Source organism: Vidua chalybeata, chromosome 7 (assembly GCF_026979565.1).
Source record: "Vidua chalybeata isolate OUT-0048 chromosome 7, bVidCha1 merged haplotype, whole genome shotgun sequence".
Classification (NCBI taxonomy): Eukaryota; Metazoa; Chordata; class Aves; order Passeriformes; family Viduidae; genus Vidua; species Vidua chalybeata.
In genome coordinates, this window is record NC_071536.1 from 12,260,226 (window position 1) to 12,285,517 (window position 25,292).

The following is a 25,292-nucleotide window of genomic DNA, read 5'->3' on the forward strand; positions in this document are numbered from 1 at the left end:
CCTTCACTAGAAAGCTCATTAGTCATTTTATTTAAATAAATATAAGCTATTGTAATAAATTATGCCTTCAGTAATTGTACAGTATACAATGTGAGCTGAGTATTTTCTATTAATGAGGTAAATTCAGAACAATAATAAAAACAATAACAGGAAATAAGCTCACTTATGAAAATACTTTTAAATATTATAAAATGTAATTTTTCCATATAATTTTGAACATATTTACCAGCAGGTCAAACACCTAAAATCTAAAAGGATCTCCAGATAATAATCTGAAACTGAGCTCGTACCTGTCTCTTATATAGAAAAAGGAGTTAACTTTCAGATTTTGTATTACACAATTATATTGAAAAAACATAACACAAAAAAGTATTTCCCATGCCCAGAAAACTCAGATACCAGAAATAAAAAGGGCTGTAAGACTGGTAAAATGCAAGGATCCACAAACTTACCACTTGTTTCTTTCCCATATCATCTGAAGTCGTTCCCTGAAAGAGGCACTGTGACTGGCCTAGGCTCCCTCACGCTGCTCACATTGAACCTCAGCTAATTCTGAGCTAAAAATAAACTTCAGGCAGCCAGGATTAGCTGGACCTGAACCCTCCTACCCCTGGGTCAGGACCCAGAACTACTCCCATTTGAAACAAGGGCAGGTTGTTCAATGACAGCAAATATTACTTGCACTAAAAAACCCCTCACTCCGCATGCTGGCACAGGTTCCTATAAGCAAGTTTTACATTGGTTTGTTTACCCAAAGCAAATGAGATGCCTCATGCAAGGAAGGGTTTGTGGGATTAGACTTCAAATATCTCACTTGGATTTTGGCCATGCTGAAGACTGACAGCAAGTGCCACTTACACAGGTAGAGAACTGCACACCCTAAGGGGCTTCCAGCAAACTGGTGGGGACTGGTCACACTATATTGGTGCACCATAGGGGAAAAAATATTGGTAAAGGTCAAATCTCATTACTTTTATTGTTTCCAACATTCTTGTGGCAGTAAATATTTAATGTTTGGGATACTTAGTATTTAAAAAAACTAAAAGCTAAAAAATTCCATAAAAACAAACAAAAGCCTTTTATACATTTTATACAGCTTTCACTGCCTATGCAGTAGTAATTCTGTACTCAGTAGTACCTTTCTATTTTATTACCTTCTACAGAACAACTGACAAGTGCATTGATTTCTGTATCATTTATTCCTTGCAACACAGGAAACCACATGCAAACAGCCAGTCGTAAATACTCATCTGTCCATCTGTGTGACAGTCCCCAGTTCTGCCATAGAGTTATCAGTTTTGGTCTATTTGCAAGTTCACAGAGTCTGAAGTAACTCACCCCAAATTTCATAGAAAGGGTGAGTTTGGGGACAGGTCCCCATGGACATTTTGTTTTGGACAGAAAAGCCACTGAGTGCTCTAAAGTGCCCTCAAAATGATGCCCCCGAAACCAAGAGACTCCCACGAACCAGGCAGCCGCTGCCTCGGTCAAACCCTGTGTTTGCACACCTGAGCCAGGCCACAAGACAGTGGGACGCACCTGGAAACTCAGGGGGAAAACGAACTACCCAACTCCCTGAGTGTCCATTCCAGGATGCTGAGAAGGAAAGGTTTAAATGTCCAGAATGTTTAAAAACACTGAATCAGCCTTCACAGACTTGTTAAAGCCTTGCAGATTTTCTTTTGAGAGGTTTATATGAAAAAATACAACAAGGAAATGCTTGCTTGCTTTCGCTACAAAGATGTTCAGAAACGTGCGACCCTGCGGCCGGTTACATTCCCCCCTCCCGCAGGATGCAGCAGGGCGGGCACCGCCGCCTCCGCAGCGAAGCGGGGACGCAGGAGCCGCGCTACCTGGGCGCTCTCCTACCAGGGTGCTCCGCTCCCGCGTCGCGCTTCAGCTCCGCCTCCCCGGGGCAGCTGCTGCTGGGGAGCGGCCTGCCACATCCCTTCAGCAACAGCGCTTAGGTGGGCCAAGCTCCCGCCGCCGGGCCCCCCGCGCTGCAGCCCCACGGAGCCGTTCGCGCCCCCCTCCCGCTCCGGCCCCACCGCCCCCCCTCACCACGCTGGGGCCCGCCCGCCGCGCCGCCATGGGCCGCGCCCGCCCAGCTCCGGCTCTGCGGGGAGGAGCCGCTGCTCCTTCCGCCCTGCGCCGCGGCTGCGCCCCACTCCGGCGCCGGGAGGTCCAGCTTTCTGTTGTCTCTGGCTGCGCCTTCTCATCAGCGGCTGGTTCATCGGAGCGAGCCCAGCTCCGCGGTCCCGAGCGGGAGTCGTCGTCTCTCGGGCTGCAGACAAGCAAAATCAAGAAGAGTTCTGGACTAGTTCAGCTTGTAGCCAGGGTCTCAAACTGATAAATGGAGTAATCGGAAAAAACAAAACAAAACACCAAAGTAAGAAATAATACATGGAAAAAAGGCAAAGAGAAAGAGTCGACAAATGCTGGACTAGGCAGAAGTGGGGAAACTGGTCATGGACCAGCAGCAGAGAGCTGGCTGCTATATCACCCTTCACCAGTACATACCCACATCAATGACATATTGGGGCTTAGCTTTCTCCCATTTTACGTCTAAACAGGGAATACAAGCCCTGGCTCTAGAGCAAGCAGGCATCCTGCTGGCTGTAATATGTGTCTTTATATAACCTCTTTCTAGACTGCTTAACTCACTTTTGTTGATTTTCCTGCAAGATGAGGTAGGCGAACAAAATAACCACCTGTTACCTCAGGCAGCAAGACAGCTACAAATACGAGGTGGAGAGAGTGAGGAACTTAGTTGCTACAAGCATTGAACCCTTTGATGAGAAGACTGTGCTACCACAGACCAACCCAACAAGAGAAAGGTTTTCTGATTATTTTCCTCTTTGGTAAGTCCACGTTCTGTCAGTTTGTACTCACTTGAGCTGATGGAAGAGCAGAAAAGATATATTTACACTATTATGAAGATAACTGGGCTTTGGAGTAATTAATATTATGCCAACACCACTCCTATCTTAAAGGTAAAAAGGATTAGCAACAAACCAATACCTTCATAAATAATACTGCTGACAGACACCATACAAAAAAAGCACATTCTTACTTAATATCATTTGTAAGACTTCTAGAATGTAAAGGCATCATAGAAGCCAGAACAAGCATAATAAAAAGACAGGACCTTTCTGAACTTATGTGTAAGTAAATAACACAGATACATGCAACAAAATAGATTTTTCTTTATTCTTGTAATTGAGTACTCACAGTATTTCTTTTTTTTCTTTTTTGTACAAAAGTGGATGCAAGTGTAACATAAAAAGCTCAAGAGCTACACAGAACATAGTATGATTATATCTCCTGTTGGAGCTTCTTTCCTAATCCTCTTCCAAATCCCTCACATACAAAGATAAATTCTTGCGATCCTGACATTAGGATTATTCTTGAAGTAAAACATAAGCTGTAATCTTTCTGAAGCTGCCTGCTGTTTAGAATTAGGGCTGATTGTCTGAGCATATCCATACTGCAGGGACCCACTGGGGCTCGTCCTGTGCACGATGTACTGCAGACAGCAGCTGCGCAGATGCTTCTTGTAAATTGTCATTCACAATCACGTGATCAAAGAACTGACCAAACTGAGCTTCCATTTTCTTAGCTGATTCTTCCATCTCCTGTAAATCTTCTTCCTGTGAGACAGTAAGTCCATAAAACTTCAGTGCTGTGTAGAGAAACATACCTGCACAGCATCTGCAAAACACCTTGGGCCACATAAATAAGAGGTGAATAGATAATGTCAGTCTGCTTTATTTCATTTACAGTTGCTATAATAAAGTACCTCTGCTACAGTCAGTTCCACGTCTCAAAAACTGAGCTGCCTGCCATATGCTTCCCAAGGAAGTACCTGGTGTCTCCGGATGCTCCATTTGCCCTAAAATAGTTACTCTAATGATAAAGTGCTGGCAGAGAATGTTAGGGACTGGAAGGTAAATCTACTAATGCTTGTGTTCTTTTTCCAAATTTTAGTTTATTTCCCCAGTGTCCATGTTACTTTCTGTAATAGCAATCATTAATCATTTCCACATAGTTATAGACTGAGGTCTCCAAAATGTTAAGATGCTAAATTTTATGATGATTTGCATGGAAACGATTGTGTCAAAGTGCTGTATATATTCTAAATATAAGAGATGCATTTCCTACAAGCAGGATCTGTGTTTTACCTACAGAACTTAGTATAGGATTGATAGTGGTATTAAGCATACATGAAATAATAATACATTCTTATTAACTGTGAAAAAAATAATACTACTGAACAAAGCACATTCCAAGTATTTCAATGCAAACAGTAAAATAGGTGTTGACTCGAATATTGACACAAGGCAGCTAAATAAAACAAAAATATGCAAAATAGCTTCTCCTTTAAAGACATTTTGATGCAAAGTGTCTCAGCCCTCTTGGTTACAAATTACAATTCTTATGCTTCAAAGCCAATCTGTAAGGGGAAAAGAAATCCCAACAAAATCCACAGAAAAAGATAATAATTAGATTTGATCCTAAAGACACAGTAATGTTTTTTTAAGAGTTAACAGTGTAGCATAGTAGAATGCATTATGTTCTAATAACAGAATCTCAGATTAATAAACTCAATCTCTTTTATTCCGAAATCTCACCTTGAACTTCATGTTCACATAATAATCCGTAATGATCCTGGCATTTTTACGAGTCTGCCTCATGCAGCCTATGCTGGGTGGCTTGATGAATATAACATAGGGCTTTAACTCATGGGTCCGGGCTATTTGTATACCCTACAAAGGAAGAGTAAAATGAAGTATTTCAAGTGTATTCATCCCAGTTTTACTCCCATAAAAAGCCAGTTGTTTGCAACATACTGTGATCCCCAGACCTAGGAGACACTTTTTTTCAGGAACACTTACTTGAAAAAGATCTCACTAATGATCCCTGGAGGAGACATTGTTAAACTACTGTAGCATATAATTACTTAATTCTGCTTGGTAGCATCATTAGGAGATGCTTTCAATACCAGTGAATGATGGAACAGTGTCATTAACAGATCTCTACAATCAACCACAGAAAAGATGCATTTGAAACCTGTTCTTTTTTGACTCTGAGAGAGCTACTTTTGGAACAAGTACCTCTTATTGTTTCATGCTGGAAGAAAGTATCCTGCTTTCAGAACTCCTTTACTGTGTAACATTTCCTAACACTAATAAGTATTTTTAAATTACTGCAGAGTAGTGGAGGGAATGGAAAAAAAAAAAAAAAGAAAAACTAAAGAAAATCGTAGCATGTAAACTTGGTCAAACCACCAGATTTAAAATAAAGTATGTAACGCAGCAGTAGTTCTGCTACCTCACTCGTCTTACTTAATACCCTTTCTAAGACTTGTCCTTTAAATTCACACCCTAAAAAAAAAATCATAGTGGCACATCTGTCCAAGTGGCAAGATTACACACCCCATACCACAACACCCTTCTTTTGCCCCTTTGCTTAAAAATGTAACAGAAGAAACCCAAAGGACAGTTTTAGATGTGAAGACTAAGGTGTGACCTCATCTACCTCTTACAGCAGTTTCAGTTTTTGAGTAGTACCCCACAAATCTTGTAACTTAATTTCTGTTTTAAGCAGCACAAGCCACTGCCAGCCTAAGGCTTGGACACATTGGCTCTGCATAAATAGAGGGAAATATCCAAGAATTACTGAGTTATGGTGTTGCTCTTTACATTCAGTTAGAGATGTTTAAACAGCATAGCCCAAACAGCTCCTAAGTACTAAATATGCAAGCAATTCAGAGAAGATTAACAAGGTTTAACTAGACACAGCTCTAAGTATCTTAGATATTTACAAGATCAGGCTTTTATTAGCCTTATCTTCATCAGCAAAATCTATGCAAAAATAGAAGGAAAATAAAAATTAATAGCATCTAAGTGAAGAAGCAGGTTACTAAGAGCTGTAATTTCTGGAGAGAAATACAGACACAAAGACACACTAAAATTTTCAGCTTTTGCTTGATTACTTTAAGTGTTGCTGCTTTTACCAAAGGGTGTTCTGAGATTACTAATAGGAGGACAGAACTCTCAACAGTAGGGCTTGGAGGAGGAAGAAATCCCATGCAACAGGTGTCCACGTGAAAGACTAATCCTTACTTTAAGTAAGTATGAAAACTCATTTCCATACCATCCTGATAATGCAGCTGCTGGCTTGGTAAAAAATGCACTGTCTCAACATACTTGTTACTGTAGTACCACCACCACCCTCTAAGACACATGAAAAGAATAATCTATTATTAATAAGCACCACGAGGTAAAGTGAAAAACAAGACAAAGCAACTAACACTGTTCCAATGGCTCAAGAATGTAGAGAAAATTATTTTTCCTTCCAGAAGGTTCCCTGCCCCTTTACCACTCACCTGCGGTTCTAAATCTATTACACAGATCTTCCCTGCATCAAGGACTGTTCGCACTGCATCAATACTGGTACCATACAGGTACCCTTTGTACTCCCCATATTCCAGCATTCTGCAACAGTGGTGAGGAAGAAGGAAAATGAAAGAGCATTTGAGTTTCAAAAGGTTCCATTTAAAAGTGGAATCTTCAAAATAATCCAGTGATCAGGACTGAATGATCATAAAACCTACTGAATACTGTTCACCTTTGCTCTTCCCTACTACACTAGGCACAAAAACCATTACAATTCATCTCCAAAACAGGCCTTTTTTACTCATCATGGTTTTATGAATTTTGTGTTTAGAGGTTGTGATTTTACTCGTTAATGCTTGTCAATTACATACTACAAATAACTCCCTAAGTCTGAAGATCTCAAAGCACTTCGTACAGTTCAATGACTGTCGCTTCTGTAGTGCTGAGCTGGTCTGTCTTAGATTATTGATGCATAGAAAGGAGCAAACTCTTTTGAATATTTAGTCCTTACAGTTCAACTACTCATGTGTCATCACTGCAGAGATCCTGCAATGGAGCTGTAGGTCAGGATCAGGTATGATTTACAGCTAAATTTTCAAAAGCAGTCTGGTTTCCAGGAGAGTTAAACTCATAACTTACAAGCACATCTAATGAACTCAGCCCACTCCTTTTAGAAGGACTCTGAGATTAATTGTGGAGGAACTATTTGCAACTGCACAAACAGTCTTTGAAGAAACAGTCTCAAGTAGTTTGACCCAAATTTACACCACACATACACAGTAAGAGTGGAGGAGCCCAGACTTAGGACTAACTGCAAAACTGTACTTGGCTCATGTTGCATTTTAGGTAATAAAAATGTAATTCATCTCTCCTACTCACCTGTGGCTATACACCATGTTTTCAAAAGTTTCCTTCGATATGTAGTGATATTCACGACCGTTCATTTCATAACTTTTCTGAACACGAGTGGTGTCTGAAGGATGATATAACACACACAAAAAAAAACCTAGCTGCAACTCAATTATCATAACTTTATCAATTATCGTAACTTTATAAGTGAAAATGAGAACTTCATGAAGAACTATCAATCAGTATTTTCATAAATAATAATATGAGTTATTTCCATTTGTTAATCCAGAGCAAAAGCCCCATATACCGTAATGGTTTGCCAGTGACAAGTCATTGAAAGTTATCAAAGCACAACTGTATTTCTTGGAATGGAAGAGTAGTTTAATCCAAATAGTTGCAATTCAAAGCAATCAGGAACTGCCTTGGAGCTGGTTGCACAACTCTTTACTCTTCAGAGGCAGATTTTTTTTAAAGCTCATTCAGAAAAATCCCACAAGTTTCCCACACTTGCACCTTCCCCTTATCTGGGACCTTAAGCACTAAGTCCTGAATTTTCAGCTAGCTTCAGATACCTAATTTCCAGTTTGGTTATCTAAATTACAAGAATCAAATAAGTACAGGTACAAATAATTTCAGTTGTTACGTCAGAAGTTAAGCTGCATAAGTCTCATCTGAGACTAGAAGGCTAATAAGGAAAGCTGCAAAGCCTATTAAGCACCAACTTCTGTTGTCTTCATTCTCATACCTGAGCACTTAAACCCTAAGACTTGAAGTATCTCCAAGAAACATTTGGGGTTTTTTTTGGTTTTTTTTTTTTAATCTAGGGAAAGCAAACACCAAAATTTAACCAAATCATGCAGATAACTTTTCATCTCCATAAAGCTTTTAATGGATTCAGAAGCTGGAACTTGAACATACCTTTGTCTGATTTGCCAAAATGAGATTGATAGTATTTTAAACTAACCCTTATGAAAGCAAACAGTACTGGCTTTCAGTAGAGCTGAAGAAACAGCCATAGAGCAAGGAGTGTATAAATACACAAAGGCAAGAGGAAGGTACTTGGCATTTCCTATTCATGTTTGAATTGGGGTAGGGGAGGAAAGAGGAGAAGCATTCCATACGAGGTGTGGCACTTTGAAACTCTCGTGGGTTACTTGTGATTAGCCTTCGCCGTAGCTCATTCACACCAACTCCTGCAGGACCTGGAAAGTTGCAAGAGCAGCTAATATTACTGACAGGGTACAAATCACTCCCCAACAATATAGCCATAGCCAGGAGGCAACTCAGCAGTACTATTTTAAAAGAAAAAACTTATCAAATACTTCCAGACTTAGAAAGGACAGTGGATTTGCCTTTACTCAGTTTGCTGTATCAGGACCATAGAACAGTGCAGAACAGCATCTTTCCTTCAGTCACTCCAATTAAAGTCTCATTGAGAGCCTGAAACCCACTTAATACAGTATGTCCTATAACAAGCATTATTAAAGGCATCTTTCCATACTGTCCATGATTGAGATTGTTCTAGTCCGGAATTAAATATTATTCTTATTATTGTCATATCTATCCATTTAACACTGGTTGTAGAAACGCCTCCATGTAAAGATGTTTTCTGTTGAGATACCAATGTTTTCTCATCATTTTCAGTCCCAGTTGAATATAAAACTGAACCACTTCCCTAATAAAATCCATTATCAAGCAGCATATGTACCCAGCTCCTTCTAAGGACTTTATTATTACTGTTTATTAACACTCACTATCTCAAGCAAAGAAGATGATACCTGCATTAAACTTTAACCCCAATAATGGGGTCAAATTACAATAATTCTTGAAGTGTTGCTTTGAGAGCTGCCTACACAGCCTGCAATCAGCAGCAGGAAACCCTTGCTGAAATTTGCCTGCGAAGGTCATTAAGTTCTTACCCACGAGGATAATTAGTCTGTGCCGGTCTGTTGGGTGCCGCTGGTACCTCACCACCTCTTCGTAGGGAGCTGCCAGGGTGCTGTAGCAGCTGCTGGGGCAGCGGGAGTAGCAGGACTGCTGGTTGAGCCGGGCCTTCCTGCGACACAGCCGCATGCTTCTGCGGAATCCAGCTGGATGGGGCAAAGGCACAGTACTGAAAAATACACCCGACATGCAGGCAACTAGTTCTTTAGCCCAGAGGGTCTCTTTCTAAGCCACACAACATACTACCTTTTCTGAGGTTTTTGCAAGGTGAGGGTTAGTGAATTTCATTGCTGCACTTGATATGACAGCTTGGTAGAATCTCTGAGCATTAAATGACAGCTACAGAGTAGGTAAAATCCCATTGAAAGTCACCTGAAAATTAGCCTAGAATTAAAGACTTGTGAAAGATCCCCAAAACAAGCTGGAGGAGAAGTTTCTGACTACCTGAGACATCCCTAGGGAACAAGTCAACTTTTTTGATAGTGTAGGTGGTTCACTCTCATGAGGCAAGTCTAAAACATTTGCTCCAGCCTCCAGAAGATATATTTTAAAGGTCACTATGGTTTAATAACCATAGAGGTAGGTTTGTTTCTCCACTTGATCCAACTTTGAAAACTTCACATATAGGTGTACTTTTCAAATGAAAAACCCTCATGATTATTCTCAGTGGATGACAGACATTACTTTTGAGCAAAATTAATCATGTAGTCAAGTTTAGATAGTTCCCAAGCCTGTGTAGAAACCTAACAGGAAGAAAGATTTAAATGGAGATACTGAGCATTATTAGGAAGAAAGAGACTTCCTAATATTTGGAAAACAGAGTAAGTTGTATTCCATTTAGTAAGACATCAGGTGATATAAAGAACAAAGCTTTTTATTGAACTGCTTTCACGCACTTAAGCTAGATCAAGCCCCAGATATTTTACTTATCTTTAGTCATTGCATACCAATAAAGACTCGTTGACCAAATTCACCAAATTCTTCCTCTTCTAGAATACAAAGAACAAATACTCATGAGATCAAAGAGAAAGCTTAAAAGCTTGATGGCAAACAAATTGCTGATCCCAAGGAAAAAATGAGTTTCAGTAAATATGTGGAAGTATGATGCCTAATTTTAAAAGCATGATACTCTATAATATCAAAACATTTCACATGACCAATTATCAATTCAAAAGGGTTATTGTGAGAAAAAATAAACATAGAATGTTTTGGTATTTCCTAAATTAAGTTTGAAACTTTACATTCTATTTGTTTCATTCCCAATATATCTACATGCCAGACAATGTTCTGAAATGGAAATCAGTGAAAAAAACCATCCACATAATTTAAGCTTTTCAGGTGAAATCTATCTTACAAGAAATCTTTAGTTAAAATGATAACAAGTCAATAGCTCAAAATTAGAAACAAAAAATTTGTAACTCAGCTTCTGCCCCATAGCACATTTGGAAAATGCAACTTGTGTCTGCTCAGATCTTTCAGGCAAAATGAAGACCTGATTTTATTACTTCTTTTTCTTCATTGGATCAGTGATGTCTGTGCTCCAACATGTGAGCCTAACCTGTTTCCTCCAATTCTTTTTGTCCTCATTCTCATGCTGTTCCTCATGAAGGCTTCACTATTCAGGTGAGATTTCTAAAGCTCTGTATTTTTTAAAATTAAATCTCTCATAAAAGATTCAAACATACTTATTTTCCAATAAATCAATGTTCAGAAAGTATAGAAACTGTCTGAGAAAGGTGATTTGAAAACAAATAACCAAGGAAAAAATGGTGCCAGTGTTTAGCTTTCTTTTCAAAAAGTACTCCTTATTTTCCCCTAATCACACATGTAGTTATCCAAGCTGTGCATTCCCTTTGTTTAGGCCTTGTTAAAGCAAGAATGAGATACAGAAGACATAGGCATGTCTTTAAAAGCAGTATTTGTTCCAAGGAAAAACATTATTTTCATTTGCAAAGCTTTGAAATGCTTTAGCACTCTTTGATTTACACTTATCTCATGGAAGTATTGAAACAAAATTAGATGCATGTTAATTGCCCTTTCACATCTATATACTCTTCATTACTTGTACCTTTACAATACAGTTTTATTCCTACATTTCTATATGTACTAACAACTAGTTAATAATTATGGGAAAAACTCCTTGGCACAAAACTGCTCATTCAGGGCAATGTTCAGAGTGATGTTAAGCTGATACATGCCCGTCTATCTTCGAGTCTCTTGAGTCGTTATTCAAACATGTTTAAATATCTCTGCTTTATCTACCCTGTCTTCTCTGGTATGGAGTGCAATGTAGAATCCTACAGGGAACAAGCAATTCAGCTACCAGGTATTGCAAGAAGAGTGGTAGTTCCTGCTAAAGCATAAACACAGATAAATTCTATTAGATTACTGCTACAGGAGACAGGGAGAAATAGTGTTACCTTCTTTAAGCTCCTCTGCAGATTCAGATAGAGACAGATATAAAACAATTAGTTTTGAGAAGACAGTCTATACTGTGATCTAACAAAAAATCTAACCAGCATTGTCCAACACATTTAGGGAATGTAGAAAACAGGTACTACAGATGTTAAATCTAAAATATGCTTCTTTGAGCATGAATTCTTAGTTCCCAATGAATGCAAGAACTACAGCATCTGTTTCAGTATGGTAGTGCAAAATCTGCAGCTACTGGTTAAAGTAGAATGTAGGATAGCAAATATTTGCACCTTTATTCCTCTGACTGTGTGGCTAGAGCAGACAGCTGACTCAGCACTGAGCAGGATTTGCACAGTAATCCCCAAGTGCAGCTATCAGAAACACCCTAGTCTGAAAACAAAAGACTGCCCTGCAGACCTGCTGGTTATGCCTTAAAAGCCTTGGGCATTGCTTGAGAGGCAGAAGAGAACAAACGCTTGTGGATAAGAGATGAAGGTGAGAAAGAAGAACTAGCAAGTAGAGACCTTGTGGAGAAGAGCAAATTTAAGGTAAAATTACACTCTTCTCCACAAGATGACCAAATACTTCAAATGAGAATTTTAGCAGTAGTTTTATTTTAGGGGAGAAATTATTTATTTTAGAAGACTTAAGTTTTGCAGAACTCTCAACGTGCTGTAAAATAAGCAGCTGCTTCCTAAATGAAAAATACAAACAAAAACCTCCATATCAGCTTGGTCAAAAAAAAAAGTACTTATTGATTGTATTTTTTATACATAAATAATGAATTTTAGAAGCATTTTTCTTTCCTGTATGTCAGCCATGCCCACAATCAGGATTCCAGAAGCAGCTTTCCTCTTTACCACATCAACTCCTACAGGCACTGGGGATTCAGGCCTCCACATTACTGAAGGTAATCCAATTATCTGCTGACATCAGTGCAGCCCCTGCTGTCACAGCTTGCACGGGTACAGCTGATGAGGTTTGGATAAATTGATCTGCTACTGGTGCACGAGACGAAACATTCACACTCATGGGATAAGAGGACTGAAACCTTACTACTAAGGTAATCAGAGAACAAGAGGAAGACTTAAAGCAACAGGATTTTACATAATGGCTTTTCAAGCCAGAATGGCTTCTGAAACTGAACTGGCATTTTGGTTTTTGCCACTTGCTTGTTTCTAAGACACTTGTATCTGGACACCCTTCTCACAGCAGAACAATAGCAAAGAATTTAGAGTTAGGTCAGAGGAACTTACCTGACTCAAATGTTTCTTCATCTTGTATTGTAATCCAGATAGCAAAGATATTAAAATAAATTCAAAATTTAATTCTTTTCCTTCTAATGAATATCAGAATCAGAAATCAGTTTTCAAGCTTCTGTCGGTCTGTCTCACATATACTTTCCCCAGCTCCCTCTACCTTGAGGTCGCAAAATACAGCTCACTATACTTGAATTAACTGCTTCATCTCTTTTCACACAGTCCTACAGGATCTCATCCCTCTATGAGAGCTTCTGAATTATCTTGGAGAAGGATGAATGAACTGCACTGCTTTTAGGGAGCAACTCAAGCTACCAATCTTTACAACTCAGTGTTCACAAGTAAAAACCTATTCTTGCTCCTTGTTCTCCCAAGATCAGGGATTTCTTGACAAGGAATTGAGTGCATTCTCCATGACCACAACAATCTGTTGCATTAAATATGCAATAGGCAAAAAAGTATGGTAACTTTACAGCCACAATCCAACACCTGAATCAAAGCGGTAGGATCTCATTCAAGCAAATATTTTTGTGCTGGTCAAAACACTTGACTATAAGCACTGTACACTGGAACTGCAAACAGTTCATTTTAATACACTAATACAACATGAGATTTCCAGAGTATGAAAACCAGAATTTTCTACCATTAAGTTCACTAGGAAAATGAGTGGTTTTATCTAGGAAATGAGGCTTTAAACTAGCTACTGCCTTGTAGCAAATAAAATAATCTCAAGTGAATTCAGTTACCTGTTTCCACACACTTTTCGTCAATCTGCATGTCATCCTCTACAGATCAACAAAAGGGAAGAAAATTCATCTGAATCAGAAAACACTGGAGAGGAAAAACACCCTTACAGATCTTACAAGACTGAACTCAGACATCAGAAACAAGATACATGAAGCTCAAATCATCTTTAGACATCTTTAAGGATTTTAACTGTTAACTCCAATGTTCTTTGTATTACAGTGAGCAAAAACTTTTAAAGGAGTGCTCTGAAGGCAGAGAGACAAATGCATCTTACTTGAATTCTCCTCTTGAAATAATGAAAGGTTTAACACACCTGTCAATCTGTTTAGCCAGTAGATATCTATTTATTAAGTATTAGCATGGGGGAATATAATTTTCTGTCTTATAGGTTTTAAACATCTTTCCAACATGCTACACTCAAGGAAAGTATTTTGCTTTTTATTTTTATTATTACTTTTACAAGGAAGAAAAGGAAAAGATCAATTCAGCTCTTTCTCAATCCCCAAACTACATCAAATTATATCCCGGAAATGCGATCACATGAGCTTGGGCAATCTCATGGGCTCACAATACAGCACTGTTTTTGTTTTGTTCTTGCACACCCTTCCAGATAGGCCCAGCAGGAGCTATTTTCCAGTTACAGGACAATTGTCAGAATATCTGTCAATCACATTCTGCCCATATGTATCCTTTAAACAAATACTCTCTTGGAGCTGCTCTAGGAGAGAAAGAGGGAGAAGAAAAGAGAAAGAGAAAATTTTGTCTTTCTTTCCTCAAAGAACCCATCCAAACTGTCATTTCCCTGACAGATAGTGCACAGCTAAGGTTTCCACTTTAAGACAATGCATGCATCTACAAGGAGAAAAAAGGTGAAAAAAGGCTGGATTTCAATTATGTTAAGCACACAAAATGCCACGAACTTGGGCTTCTTCTGCATGTATTTATCAAAATGCCTAATTTCTGACAACTTTTTTAAAAGCCTGTAAAACCACGTGTCATATTGGTTCCAGGTACAGAAATGCAATGCTGTCCAGATGTGATTTCCTACCTTCTTCCACAGTGCTTACTGCTCACAGCATATCCATTGAAGCAGTTAAAATGCAATAAAATTATGGTGAAAGAGAGCCTCAGCTCTAGCAAGCAATGCAATCAGTGCAAAAAGAATCCTAGGGAATCAAACACATGCCCCCTGGGATTTATCATGACAGAAAAATTTTATATTTGCATAAAGAACCATAGAAGGAAATGGGGACAGAAGAAACAGGAAGAACATTCTTTTTCTGGGAATAATTGCATATATACAGAAAATTATAGCTGGCAGAAGATAATATTTCTGGATTATTACCATGAATAAATTCAAGGGCAGCATAGCTTATCGTAGACCTCAAGAAAATAAGTTCTATTATTTTCTCAATAGCTTTGATGGCAAAGAAACATTCCAAACATGGCACTTCTCAGTAGCAGAGTTGGTATCTGTGTCCCTAGAAATCCAGGCCAGTACAATTGTCACTTCAAGACTTACAGCCAATTTTCCTAGAGAGAACTGGCTGGCCTAGTGAGGTCCTAGAACTTAGAGACTTTAGAAGAAGCTGAACTCACAGCTTCTCATATGGTCAGATCTCAAGTACACTGGAGACAACCATCTCCACCATCAGTACTCCAGGTATAATTATCAGTAAGTTTTTTTTTTCAGGGGATTGTTAACACAGTTGAAGGTTACAATATGGCTCCAGAAACAATGACTTTGAATTAAGCTGAATTGTATAAGCTTTTATTTCAGTATCCCTGAAACAGAGACAAGATCTTTCTTTCCTGCTGTATAGCTCAAGTAACTTTTCACTCACACATTGAAGATTTGAGACAGAGGTGGGGCTGGAAGGGCTGACACCACCAGAATTCTCGCTGCTTCCTACACAGAAATAAATTTATCACAGTTAAAGAAACAAAACAGTCCACAAGCACATAATGCTCCAGTCAGATTCACCGCTTACATGTAAGATTGATCAGTATTGAACTGAGAGAAGACAGCAAGAACTGAAACATTACCAATGTTTTAGCCCACTGCAAAGACCTGAAATAAAACCAATGTACTATCAGAAGTATTCAAATTTCCAAATCAGCAGTCCAGAAGTACTAAGTATTTATATAAAAGTATAGGAAGATAAGGCATACTGTGGCACAGACTCCTGGAAGTAGAAGAGTATACTACTGGTAGGGGTAGTAGCACTACTGCCTCCATTACTGCACAAAGCCACTTGCAGCCTGAGTCACAACCCAGTTTGATTTCACCTTGCATTATACAGACTGCAGGTAGGTTTATATTTATTACAAAGTGAAGTTTATCATGTGCTATTTCATGGCCTTACGTTATCCTGGGGGTACCACAGGACATGTGGTTAAAGGATTAGATTGAACTTTGCTACAGCAGTGTAAGTACTCTGATTCTGAATGCATGTAGTGTAAAAATAATGGTCTGTTTAGGCAGAAAAAAATAGGCAAGAGATTCTTGTTCTTTCTTAAGTGCTTGTTTTGGTTCTTTTTTTCCCTCTGTTCTTCTAATCTGGCCTACTCAGTTTTGACCAAAGCTGAAGAGGTCACTCATGCATCACAGGACATCTTTAAAAATATACTATGCTTTTAGTATCCCACTCCTCCCTTGCTTTTTTTTTTCATCATAGATGGTCATTGAGTAGTCAGGGCCCTCAATTTCCACACATCTTTCAGCTGCTACACTCCACCAAATGTCTCAGCAACCAGCATGGAGACTGGACAAATGGCAATTTGAGATTATACAGGTGCTTTCAAAAGCTTCTTCTCACACGGTGCTCTTAATGGAAAAATAGCAAGAAGTCAGAGATCAGAAAGAGAGAAGGTGTTTGTCAGATGTCACTCTGAATCATATTGCTACAAAACTTAAGAAAATGTTAAATAACTGGCTGATTTTTTGAACAAGAAATCAGGAAAAGGATGATTTTTTTTTTTACCTTTTAAGAAGATGATTTGAGGGTATGAGTCCAGCACATGCACTGAGATCTGAAACTTTCCTGGCCTGCCACCAGAGAGCATCATTCTGGTCCACAATCTGGAGTATTTCACCCCTCTTAAAAGGCAAACCTGCATCAGCACATGGTATGGCAGGATCTTGCAAGGGCCAGTAATCTGCCATTGCTCGCACATACAGCTAGTAAAGAAAATATACAAGAGTGAGCAGAAGCCAAGTTTAGAATGTATACAACATGGACTTTACAATCACAGGGCCAGATATTGCTGCAACTTCAGTCTAATTATGAAGACAAGTTTTAAAAACCAGATCAAGCCTTAACCTCTCTGTTCATTAAATAAAAAAAAAAATTATCTCATACATTACGAAAAGAACTGACCTTCAACTTGTAGATCACTCAGAAAGTGCCTTTATTACACAGTTACATTTCTACTTACTGGTTTTGTTGCTTCAGCAACAACATACTGATGTCAGCTCAGAGGCAGCCATAAAGGCAATGTAACACTAGGGATTGCAATAAACTTCCAGGCAACACCATGTCTTTGTATCACACAATTGGGCACTACTGCTACCAGCCTGGGAAAAGAAAAAGAATGTTTCTTACTGTTGTTTGGTTGCTGACAGGCCGATCAGAAACTGGAATTAATTTGAACATAATTGTCCCCTGAGACAGGGCCTAAATGATTAGAAAAGAATTAAAATATGGTTGGTATTCAACATAAGTAATCAAACATAGGCAAGATAAGCTCGACACAGCATGGCTTTGAGGATACTGCAATGTTTGTGTTACAGATAGAATTCAGGTAGACTGAGTCAGTGTGACAATATTGTATTTTTTCCAAAAGGAAACTAAAAAATGAAACATCAAAGTTTTGCTAAATATTTTTTAATTTAATGCAACCTATGTTTCATTGTAAGTATATGTAATTTCAGTATTGATTCATACCAAACTTTTCTACTGAAATCTTATTTAAATTAGCAGCAGAGTTTGGTTAGTTAGGTTATATAAAGGGGGAGGAACATAATTTAGTAATTAAGCGTTCCAATAGAGTTTGTATTTCTTATACCTAGAAATGGTATAACCATGGCAATTGCACATAGACTTGGTATGATTACACACAGAAATACCTCACTGGCTGTCACTTAACAGTCAAGAACCCTGAAAAATTGTGTGTGAAATGACAAAACAGGGACATCTCAACAGATTTCTTCATGAGAATTTTGACAACAGTAATTACACTGCCCTTTTCTTGCAAGGTAAGGTATGTAACTTACAAGCTCATTCACTCTGCTTTAGTCCATTTTGTAACATGGACTCTTATAGCAATAGTAGCCTTCCACTACTTTCTTGTGGAATATTTCTGAGTGGCACTTCTAGAAAAAGTTATGAATCAGTGAAGGCTGAATAAATTAGTATTTTTCCCAGAAGCTGCAGATGGAATGGTCACAGTTAAGTTTATTTCTGCCCAGAACAGAAGTTAGATTTAATTCTGCTTTCATATATTCTGATTTCATGAGCAGTTGGGAACGTCATTCACAGTAAGGAAACAATCTGAATTTTCTGTTAAAAATTTCAGGCTTTCTCATGTACAAGAGCGTGTAAAAGAGCGAGCATACAAATAATCTTAAGGTGCAAAGTACAAAACATATTTTAAAAATGTGAAATACCAGAATATTAATGACTTGTTCAGGTTCAAGACCCTCAACAGGAACTCCATTTACTTCCACCAGTTTGTCTCCAGCATACAGCAAACCTACCATGAAAACAAGTATGAAAACAGCAGCAGGAGTTTTATCACAGCATGATTTATCTTGGATAGGCAAGGGAGGGTCATACAGAAATATCACGGGTTTGTAAGTCAGCATTAAAATTTTCCTGCACCATGTATGGAGGAAGGCATTTTGGATTCAGGCTGCACTGCCCCTGGATGGGACTGCTGCGGGTCACAAGGAGCTTGCATGCTTCAGCTTTCTTAATCCTTCCCACTCCTCCATATGGCATGTTTACAATCTACTGATGATTTGCCTTAAAATTAGCATAAACATTTTAATATTGCTCCAATTCCCAAGCTAAATTATGAACCTATCCTATATTAAGAGAAAATGAGACTTGGAATCAGATCCCTAAAATCTCCAGATGCAGGGGGAGGTCCTGGGACTCCTTTCTGTCCTTTATAGTAAAGTCTTCACAATATTGATTTCTTTTCCATGTTCCTTTAACTCAATAAAAATATTTGTCAAACTAGGAACTTAATTGGCTATTTTCTGCAAATTGGGTTTTCTTCTTTATACAAAGGCCAGAAAATACTAAAAGGAACTATTTTATAAGACTACAGTTGAATTTTATTCTGATGTTTTACATTTTAATTACATTACATTTTCTAAGGGACATGGAACACATTCAGTTCTACTTTACACATTCAGTACTACTTTGTCATAGGATGACAAAGTAGTAACATTTCCAAGGAAATTCCTTGGAAGATTGCTTAGCTACTAGTGCTAAGGAATGTGTTTAGTAGAGTAGCACCAAAAAGTATTATTATATATTCCTTAAAGCCCATTATCTTCTAGAATCACTAATGTTTACCATTTCTCCATTAGGGAATGTTCTGCATTTCATACTACACTGCAGTTTGGGATATCCAGGTATTGGTGCCAAGAACACGTAATGAAAATTAGATTTCTTCGTCAACTCAATCTAAAACAGCAAATTCATCTGAAAATCTATGAAGTCAGAATGAAAGTCACTGCAATGCATCACTGCTTACAGTGCTGTCCCATGTGCACATCATCTTGCTCTATAATGGAAGATTAACTGTAGGTATTATCTTACTTCAAATATCTTATTTCAAGTTCAGTTTTATGTATCACTTTGTTTCAAATTCCACGTACCACTTCTGTCTGCCAGCCCACCGTGGATCACACGGGCAACTGTTATGTCACCTGTTATCTCATGGCGTTTAATGGTGGCACCCTGGCAGGTAAGAACAAAGAAAAAACACATTGATCACCAAAGGAGCCCAGTAAGTTTCCTTCCATACCGCAAGTCTGTTCTTCACGCTGACACAAAGGCATTGAGGGATACAGCCTTTTTACCACAGCATGGATATAGCAATAAACACAGAATCATGGAATAAGCTGAGTTGGAAGGGACCACAAGGATCACTGAGTTCAGCTCCTGGTCCTGCACAGCACCATCCCCAAGAGTCACACCCTGTGCCTCAGAGCATTGTCCAAATGCTTCCTGAACTCCGTCAGGCTTGGTGCTGGGGCCACTTCCCTGGGGAGCCTGTTCCAGTGCCCAACCACTTTCTGGGTGAAGAACCTTTGTCTAATATCCAATCTAAAACCTTCCCTGACCCAACTTCAGGCCATTCCCTCTGGTCCTGTCACTGGTCACCAGAAAGAAGAGATCAGTGCCTGCCCCTCCTCTTCCCCTCACAAGGAAGTTGTGACTGCAGTGAGGTCTTCTCCAGGCTGAACAGACCAAGTGACCTCAGCCACTCCTCACACGGCTTCTCCTCAAGGCCCTTCACTATCTTCATGGCCCTCCTTTGGACACTCTCTAATACTGTAATATCTTTCCTATATCATAGCACCCAAAACTGCCCCAGCACTCGAGGTGAGGCTGCCCCGGTGCAGAGCAGAGCAGGACAATCCCCTTCCTTGCCCAGCTGGTGATGCTGTGCCTGATGCAAGACACGCTTGGCCCTCCTGGCTGCCAGGGCACTGCTGGCTCATGTTCAACTTGCCATTGACCTAGACCCCCAGGTCTCTTTCCAGGGCACTTTTTTCTAGCACCTCATTCCCCAGTCTGTCCATACATCCCAGGTTGCCCCATCCCAGGCAAAGAATCCAGCACTTTCCCTTGTAGACCTTCACATGGTTGGTGATTGCCCAATCCACTCCTTTACTGAGGTCTCTGCAGGACCGCCCTGCCCTCAAGGGAGTCAACAGCTATTCCCAGTTTTGTACAGCTATGAACTTGCTAAGTACCCTTTCCAGTCCTGTGTCTAGGTCATTTACGAAGCCAAGGATGAAGCCCTGCAGAACCCCACTAGCGACAAGTCCCCAGTCTGATGTAACGCCAGTCAGTATAACCCTTTTTGCCCAACCCATGAGCCATTTGCTCACCCATCCCATAATGTGTTTATCCAGCTCTGTGCTGGACATTTTGTCCCGAAGGATACTCAGAGACAGTATTGAAAGCTTTCCTGAATTCCAAAAGGATTACATCAATTGGCTTCCCCTGATCAGCTAGCTGGGTTACCTTGTCATAAAAGGAAATCAGGTTTGATAAACAGGACTTTCCTCTCAGGAAGCCGTGCTGGCTGTGACCAATGACTGCATTGTCCCTCAGGTGTTTTTCAATACCTCCCAGAATAATCTTCTCCGTAACTTTACCAGGCACTGAAGTGGGACTGACAGGCCTGTAGTTTCCAGGGCTGTAATGTATTAATACTAAGTCCTTCAATGTCTTCAACTTCCATCACACTAAAATAATCTCATTGACTGACAATTAGAAATCTTTTTAATCTGCAATATTACAGTTATCTTTTCCTAAAACAGATTAGGTAAGCTAATGTTTGCCGCTTATAAGTACAAATGATTGCTAAAGAACTCTCTTCCCTTCCTTTTGTTTCAGCCATGGGAATAACTCTCAATCCAGTTTGGTTTTATCTCATATAATGAAAATACATCTGCCAAATGTTCAAGACAAGGCACTGAACAACCTACACCCACACCAGGCATGGCTAGATGGTCTTCTCAGGTCCTTTCCAACCTCAACAATTCTTGTGATTCTGTAAAATCTGGACAAGAATGCACATAATCCCCATGACATTCCTGGGAAGAAACCAATATGCATCCAATGCATTATTAATTCTTTCTAAGTTAAAAAAAATTGGCAGACACAAGGAAGGTCCCTCACCAGAGGCTGGTTGTTTTTCACTAAGCAGACAATCCTCATAGCTTCTTCATTTTCAGGTATGTTGTCTGGCAGTGGTGGAAGGGTTGGTTCAAAATCTTTCTGGGCCACAGTATCATGAGCAGATAGCAAGGCCTGTTACAAATGGAAACAAGCAAACCAGCCAACCCATAAGCAAAGATCATACAATAGCAGAACTTTAAACAGCGACTGGTCAGAAAACAGAAATCACTGAATATGTTCCTTTGTGAACACAGATCCCTTGCACTACTGACATTTTCTTCTTTTCACCAAGAAAATCAAATCATGGCAGTTTTAAGAACAGTTCCTCTGTTTCTTGTGGAAAACCTTCAAAAGATGAAGTATTTCTATTTGGAGCTCTTGGGTTAAAAATGCAGATTCTGCAGTTTCAAGGAAAATTTGATATATAATATATTTGCATTAACTGCCCATAATTTAAAACTTTGTAAGAAACATCTTTCAAACACAGCCTTAAGTAAAATGCAGCCCACTGCAGGTACTTCAGGTACACAGTCCACATTTGATCTCATGATCAGGTTAGTTCATCATTAGTAAACTATGCCTCTTCTGGCTCCTTTACCAGTTCTTGTGAACAGCTGCCCATCCATTTCCATTCCCACTGCAGAGAGCTCCATGAGCAAACTTTTTCTATCCTTATGCAGGACTTGCCTTGAAGTGTGGAGAACGCAGTAGCCGTCTTAGCTCTTTGATCTCTCCTGACTGAGGGGCTTCATGCAGTAACTCTACTACCTGATAAATGTAAGAAAGAATGTACAGATGGATTCTAGAGGACAATTCATTTAGAAAGCTCTATGTTGAATGTAAAGGAATGGAGACAGTGTAAAGCCCCCCCATCTTATATGAGTGAGATGATGTCCATATGGTTTGCTGTAGAACTGGACAATATGACCACAGCTGCACAACACTCAGCCAGGCTTAATTTAGTTCAGGCACAATGCCATGTGCTCTAAATCAGTTTTTGCTGCCATCTCTTAACCAATTTCATCACTAGTCTCAGTTTCTCTACTTCGTCATTAAGTCTCCCGCTAATTAAAAGATTTAGAATTCAGCTATTATAATTAGAAAAATCTAAAAAGCTTTTAAATATCCTCATGTCAGTCTGCTTGATTGCAGCCATAACACTGAACCACAGAGTTACATGGGAAGAAAAATACATGGTCAGTGATTAAACAATTAACATTTGTGTTCATTACACTGGCCAGGATTTGCGTAGTCCAGCAACCACAGCTGTGCTCACTTCTCATGCCCCTCCCTCCCCCCCTCCTCCCCCCCCCAGTAAGGGCTGTTGAGTAGTTTTTCAAATGTGCAAGGAGAGTTTCAATTTTATATACTGTACTTAGACCTGAGACCCAGAATAAATACCAGAACACTTAACTGCAGCAGAGTCCATTCATTTGGTATGGGTAAGTAAAGCAATAAACTGTGCATACGTCTCACCTCACGACTCAATGCACGTGCCTGCAGCGTGACAGGATCTGGTTTTTTTCCAATATAGTGTTGAAGGCATTCATAAATCTGTTGCATGCCATGACAGATAAAACAAGGCAACAATGACATTGACCAGTTCACGTGATCATATAGATACATATATGACAGGCAATGGACAACACTATTTCTAGAAACTTCTCAGTCCAACTAGAGCCCCAGAATCTGTAATCTAAACTCTTAATATCTGGCACATTTGGAATTGAGTCTTGGACTCAATGTCTTTCCATATTATCAGGTAGCATGCCAGTTATACTGTAGTTTTGAATTTTCCTAGAAGAAAAGCCATCTACACGGGTAAATAGCCTCATAGTAATTCTGTGATTTGTAGCCTGTTTCCTTCCTCTATTTGAAGGCATAAATTGCTGCATTTAAAATGCCCTTATGAGCATTCTTATCCAGTAAAAGCTCTTCTTTAAAAATCCTTCTTAAAGAAAAGCAGAATTTTTACAGAATTTGTCTCAGAGATAAAATTCTTCTTAAGATAGAAACACCCATCAAAACTCTGTTCTCTAACAATATAAGATCTTCAATTACACATCAGATGAATGGGATGCAAAATAAAATAGTGTGTCACAGGCCAAGAAGTGGGATGCATAGCCATACAGAAATTTAAGAACAGGAAAGACAACTGAGCAATGATGTGTTCAGTGTCTATCCCCTGGCCTTAATACAGACAGGTAAAGTAGAAGAGTCTAAATGTCTAGAACACTTTATTTTCCTTTAAAGCGTAAGTGGTTTTGTCTACTGTGCTGATGTTAGAACTGACATCAGGACTGTCAGCACTTAGCGTAAATAAGCATTTATTGTCCTCATATGGCAAAATCAAGTAGCTATTCACTAGAGATTGTTCTGTAGGTGACCTTTGCTTTCCCAGCTGTGTGGTACCTTACCTTTAGCAGTGCTTGCAGCCAGCGAGATCTGAGCAGGTCATACAGCATGCCAACACCATTGACATCTCTCTTGCAGAGCAAACTGAGCTCTTGCAGCGCTAGAGTCAGAACATGAGATACACCTGAGCCCAAGAAACAGAAAAGCGCAAGACACTTCAGTTCAAAGAGAAGACCAACCAAAGCCAAACAGTGACCCAAGACCTTTGAAATTCACTTTTCCTCAATTTGTACTTCTAAGAAATGCACAGACATTTCCTGTCTGCCTTGCTTTTTTTCCTGCAATCAACTCTGTTGCATAAGAGCTATTTTACCATGTTATTAGCTAGCAGGGTTAGGTCAATGCTAGCAATTTGCAATTGACCTGTGAGAAAACCATGCAGGCAATCTCACATGTAACAGTCTGGGTTCAAGCTCATACCTCGTACCAAGAAGAGGTGAAACAACAAAAAACTCCTTGGCTTTATAAGCCAGAAACAAATGCCAGGTATTCTGACAATCTCTTAATTTAACTGCATACCACCACTGAACGTCAAGAATCATTCCAGTTGTTGAGTAGTAATACTTCAGGCACATTCATCTTTCTCATGACTCATGGAAGAGTCACAGAGATTAAGGAATAGAACTTTTTGAAAAGAGAAAGAAAACTGAAAAAGATATGTGAAAGTTACCATTATCTTTACTGCTGACTGTTGGCACCTCCATCTTCTCCTTTATTCAAGGAGATTCCACCCACTTTGAATACTGCATTCACACCAAGTTGGTTTCATAAAGATAGATGATGACCTAGGGAAAAGAGCACCCTCATATCAGAATACTGACAGGTATTTTACACTGATAAGAAAGCAGAATTTAAAACAAAGGAAGAGGTGGGCAATCATTTGTATTTAAAGTGCACCACAGGTGTAAAAATAAATATGAGTCCCACCTATAAATTCAGCTACCCAGTAGCATCCAAGATGCAGACAAACAAACCTCAATTGCAGTACGGCATTTTAATCTCTTTATAGAATTGTCATTTGCTTGCTTCATTAGGTCTTCTAAAACAGAAAGCTGTTTGGTCCATCTTCTATCTCCAGCTTCTTAAATGTGCTACCATGAGAAGTCATAATTTTTTCTAAAGACTTAAATCTTGTTTTATATTCATATAGCTTGAAAAATAATAATATTCAAGGACACATTACATTTAATTCCTCTTAATATGGACACAATATTAAAACTGAAAGACTGGAGTTTCTACTGAATTTTCATTGAGCAAAGACATGATTTTGAAAAAAGGGATCCCTGTCTCTATAACTATTAGAATTTAAGGTCTTTGAAGGATTTGTTCCACAG

At 39.2% G+C, this 25,292-nt stretch overlaps 1 protein-coding gene across 1 annotated transcript; it reads right to left on the bottom strand.

Moving 5' to 3' along the window:
- Positions 1 to 2,536: 2,536 nt before the first annotated feature.
- MPP4 (MAGUK p55 scaffold protein 4) lies at positions 2,537 to 25,060 on the bottom strand. Its single transcript, XM_053947830.1, has 21 exons — positions 24,629 to 25,060; positions 23,961 to 24,082; positions 23,020 to 23,097; positions 22,231 to 22,311; positions 21,544 to 21,675; positions 19,506 to 19,587; positions 18,282 to 18,367; positions 17,218 to 17,289; positions 16,597 to 16,793; positions 15,457 to 15,521; positions 14,661 to 14,678; positions 13,612 to 13,650; positions 12,863 to 12,883; positions 11,612 to 11,626; positions 10,139 to 10,180; positions 9,167 to 9,337; positions 8,369 to 8,449; positions 7,278 to 7,371; positions 6,389 to 6,497; positions 4,632 to 4,766; positions 2,537 to 3,650 (listed from the first exon to the last, which is right to left on the bottom strand). The coding sequence occupies exons 1-21, from the start codon at positions 24,660 to 24,662 to the stop codon at positions 3,459 to 3,461; spliced, it is 1,866 nt and encodes a 621-aa protein (XP_053803805.1). The 5' UTR covers positions 24,663 to 25,060; the 3' UTR covers positions 2,537 to 3,458.
- Between the last annotated feature and the right edge of the window lie 232 nt (positions 25,061 to 25,292).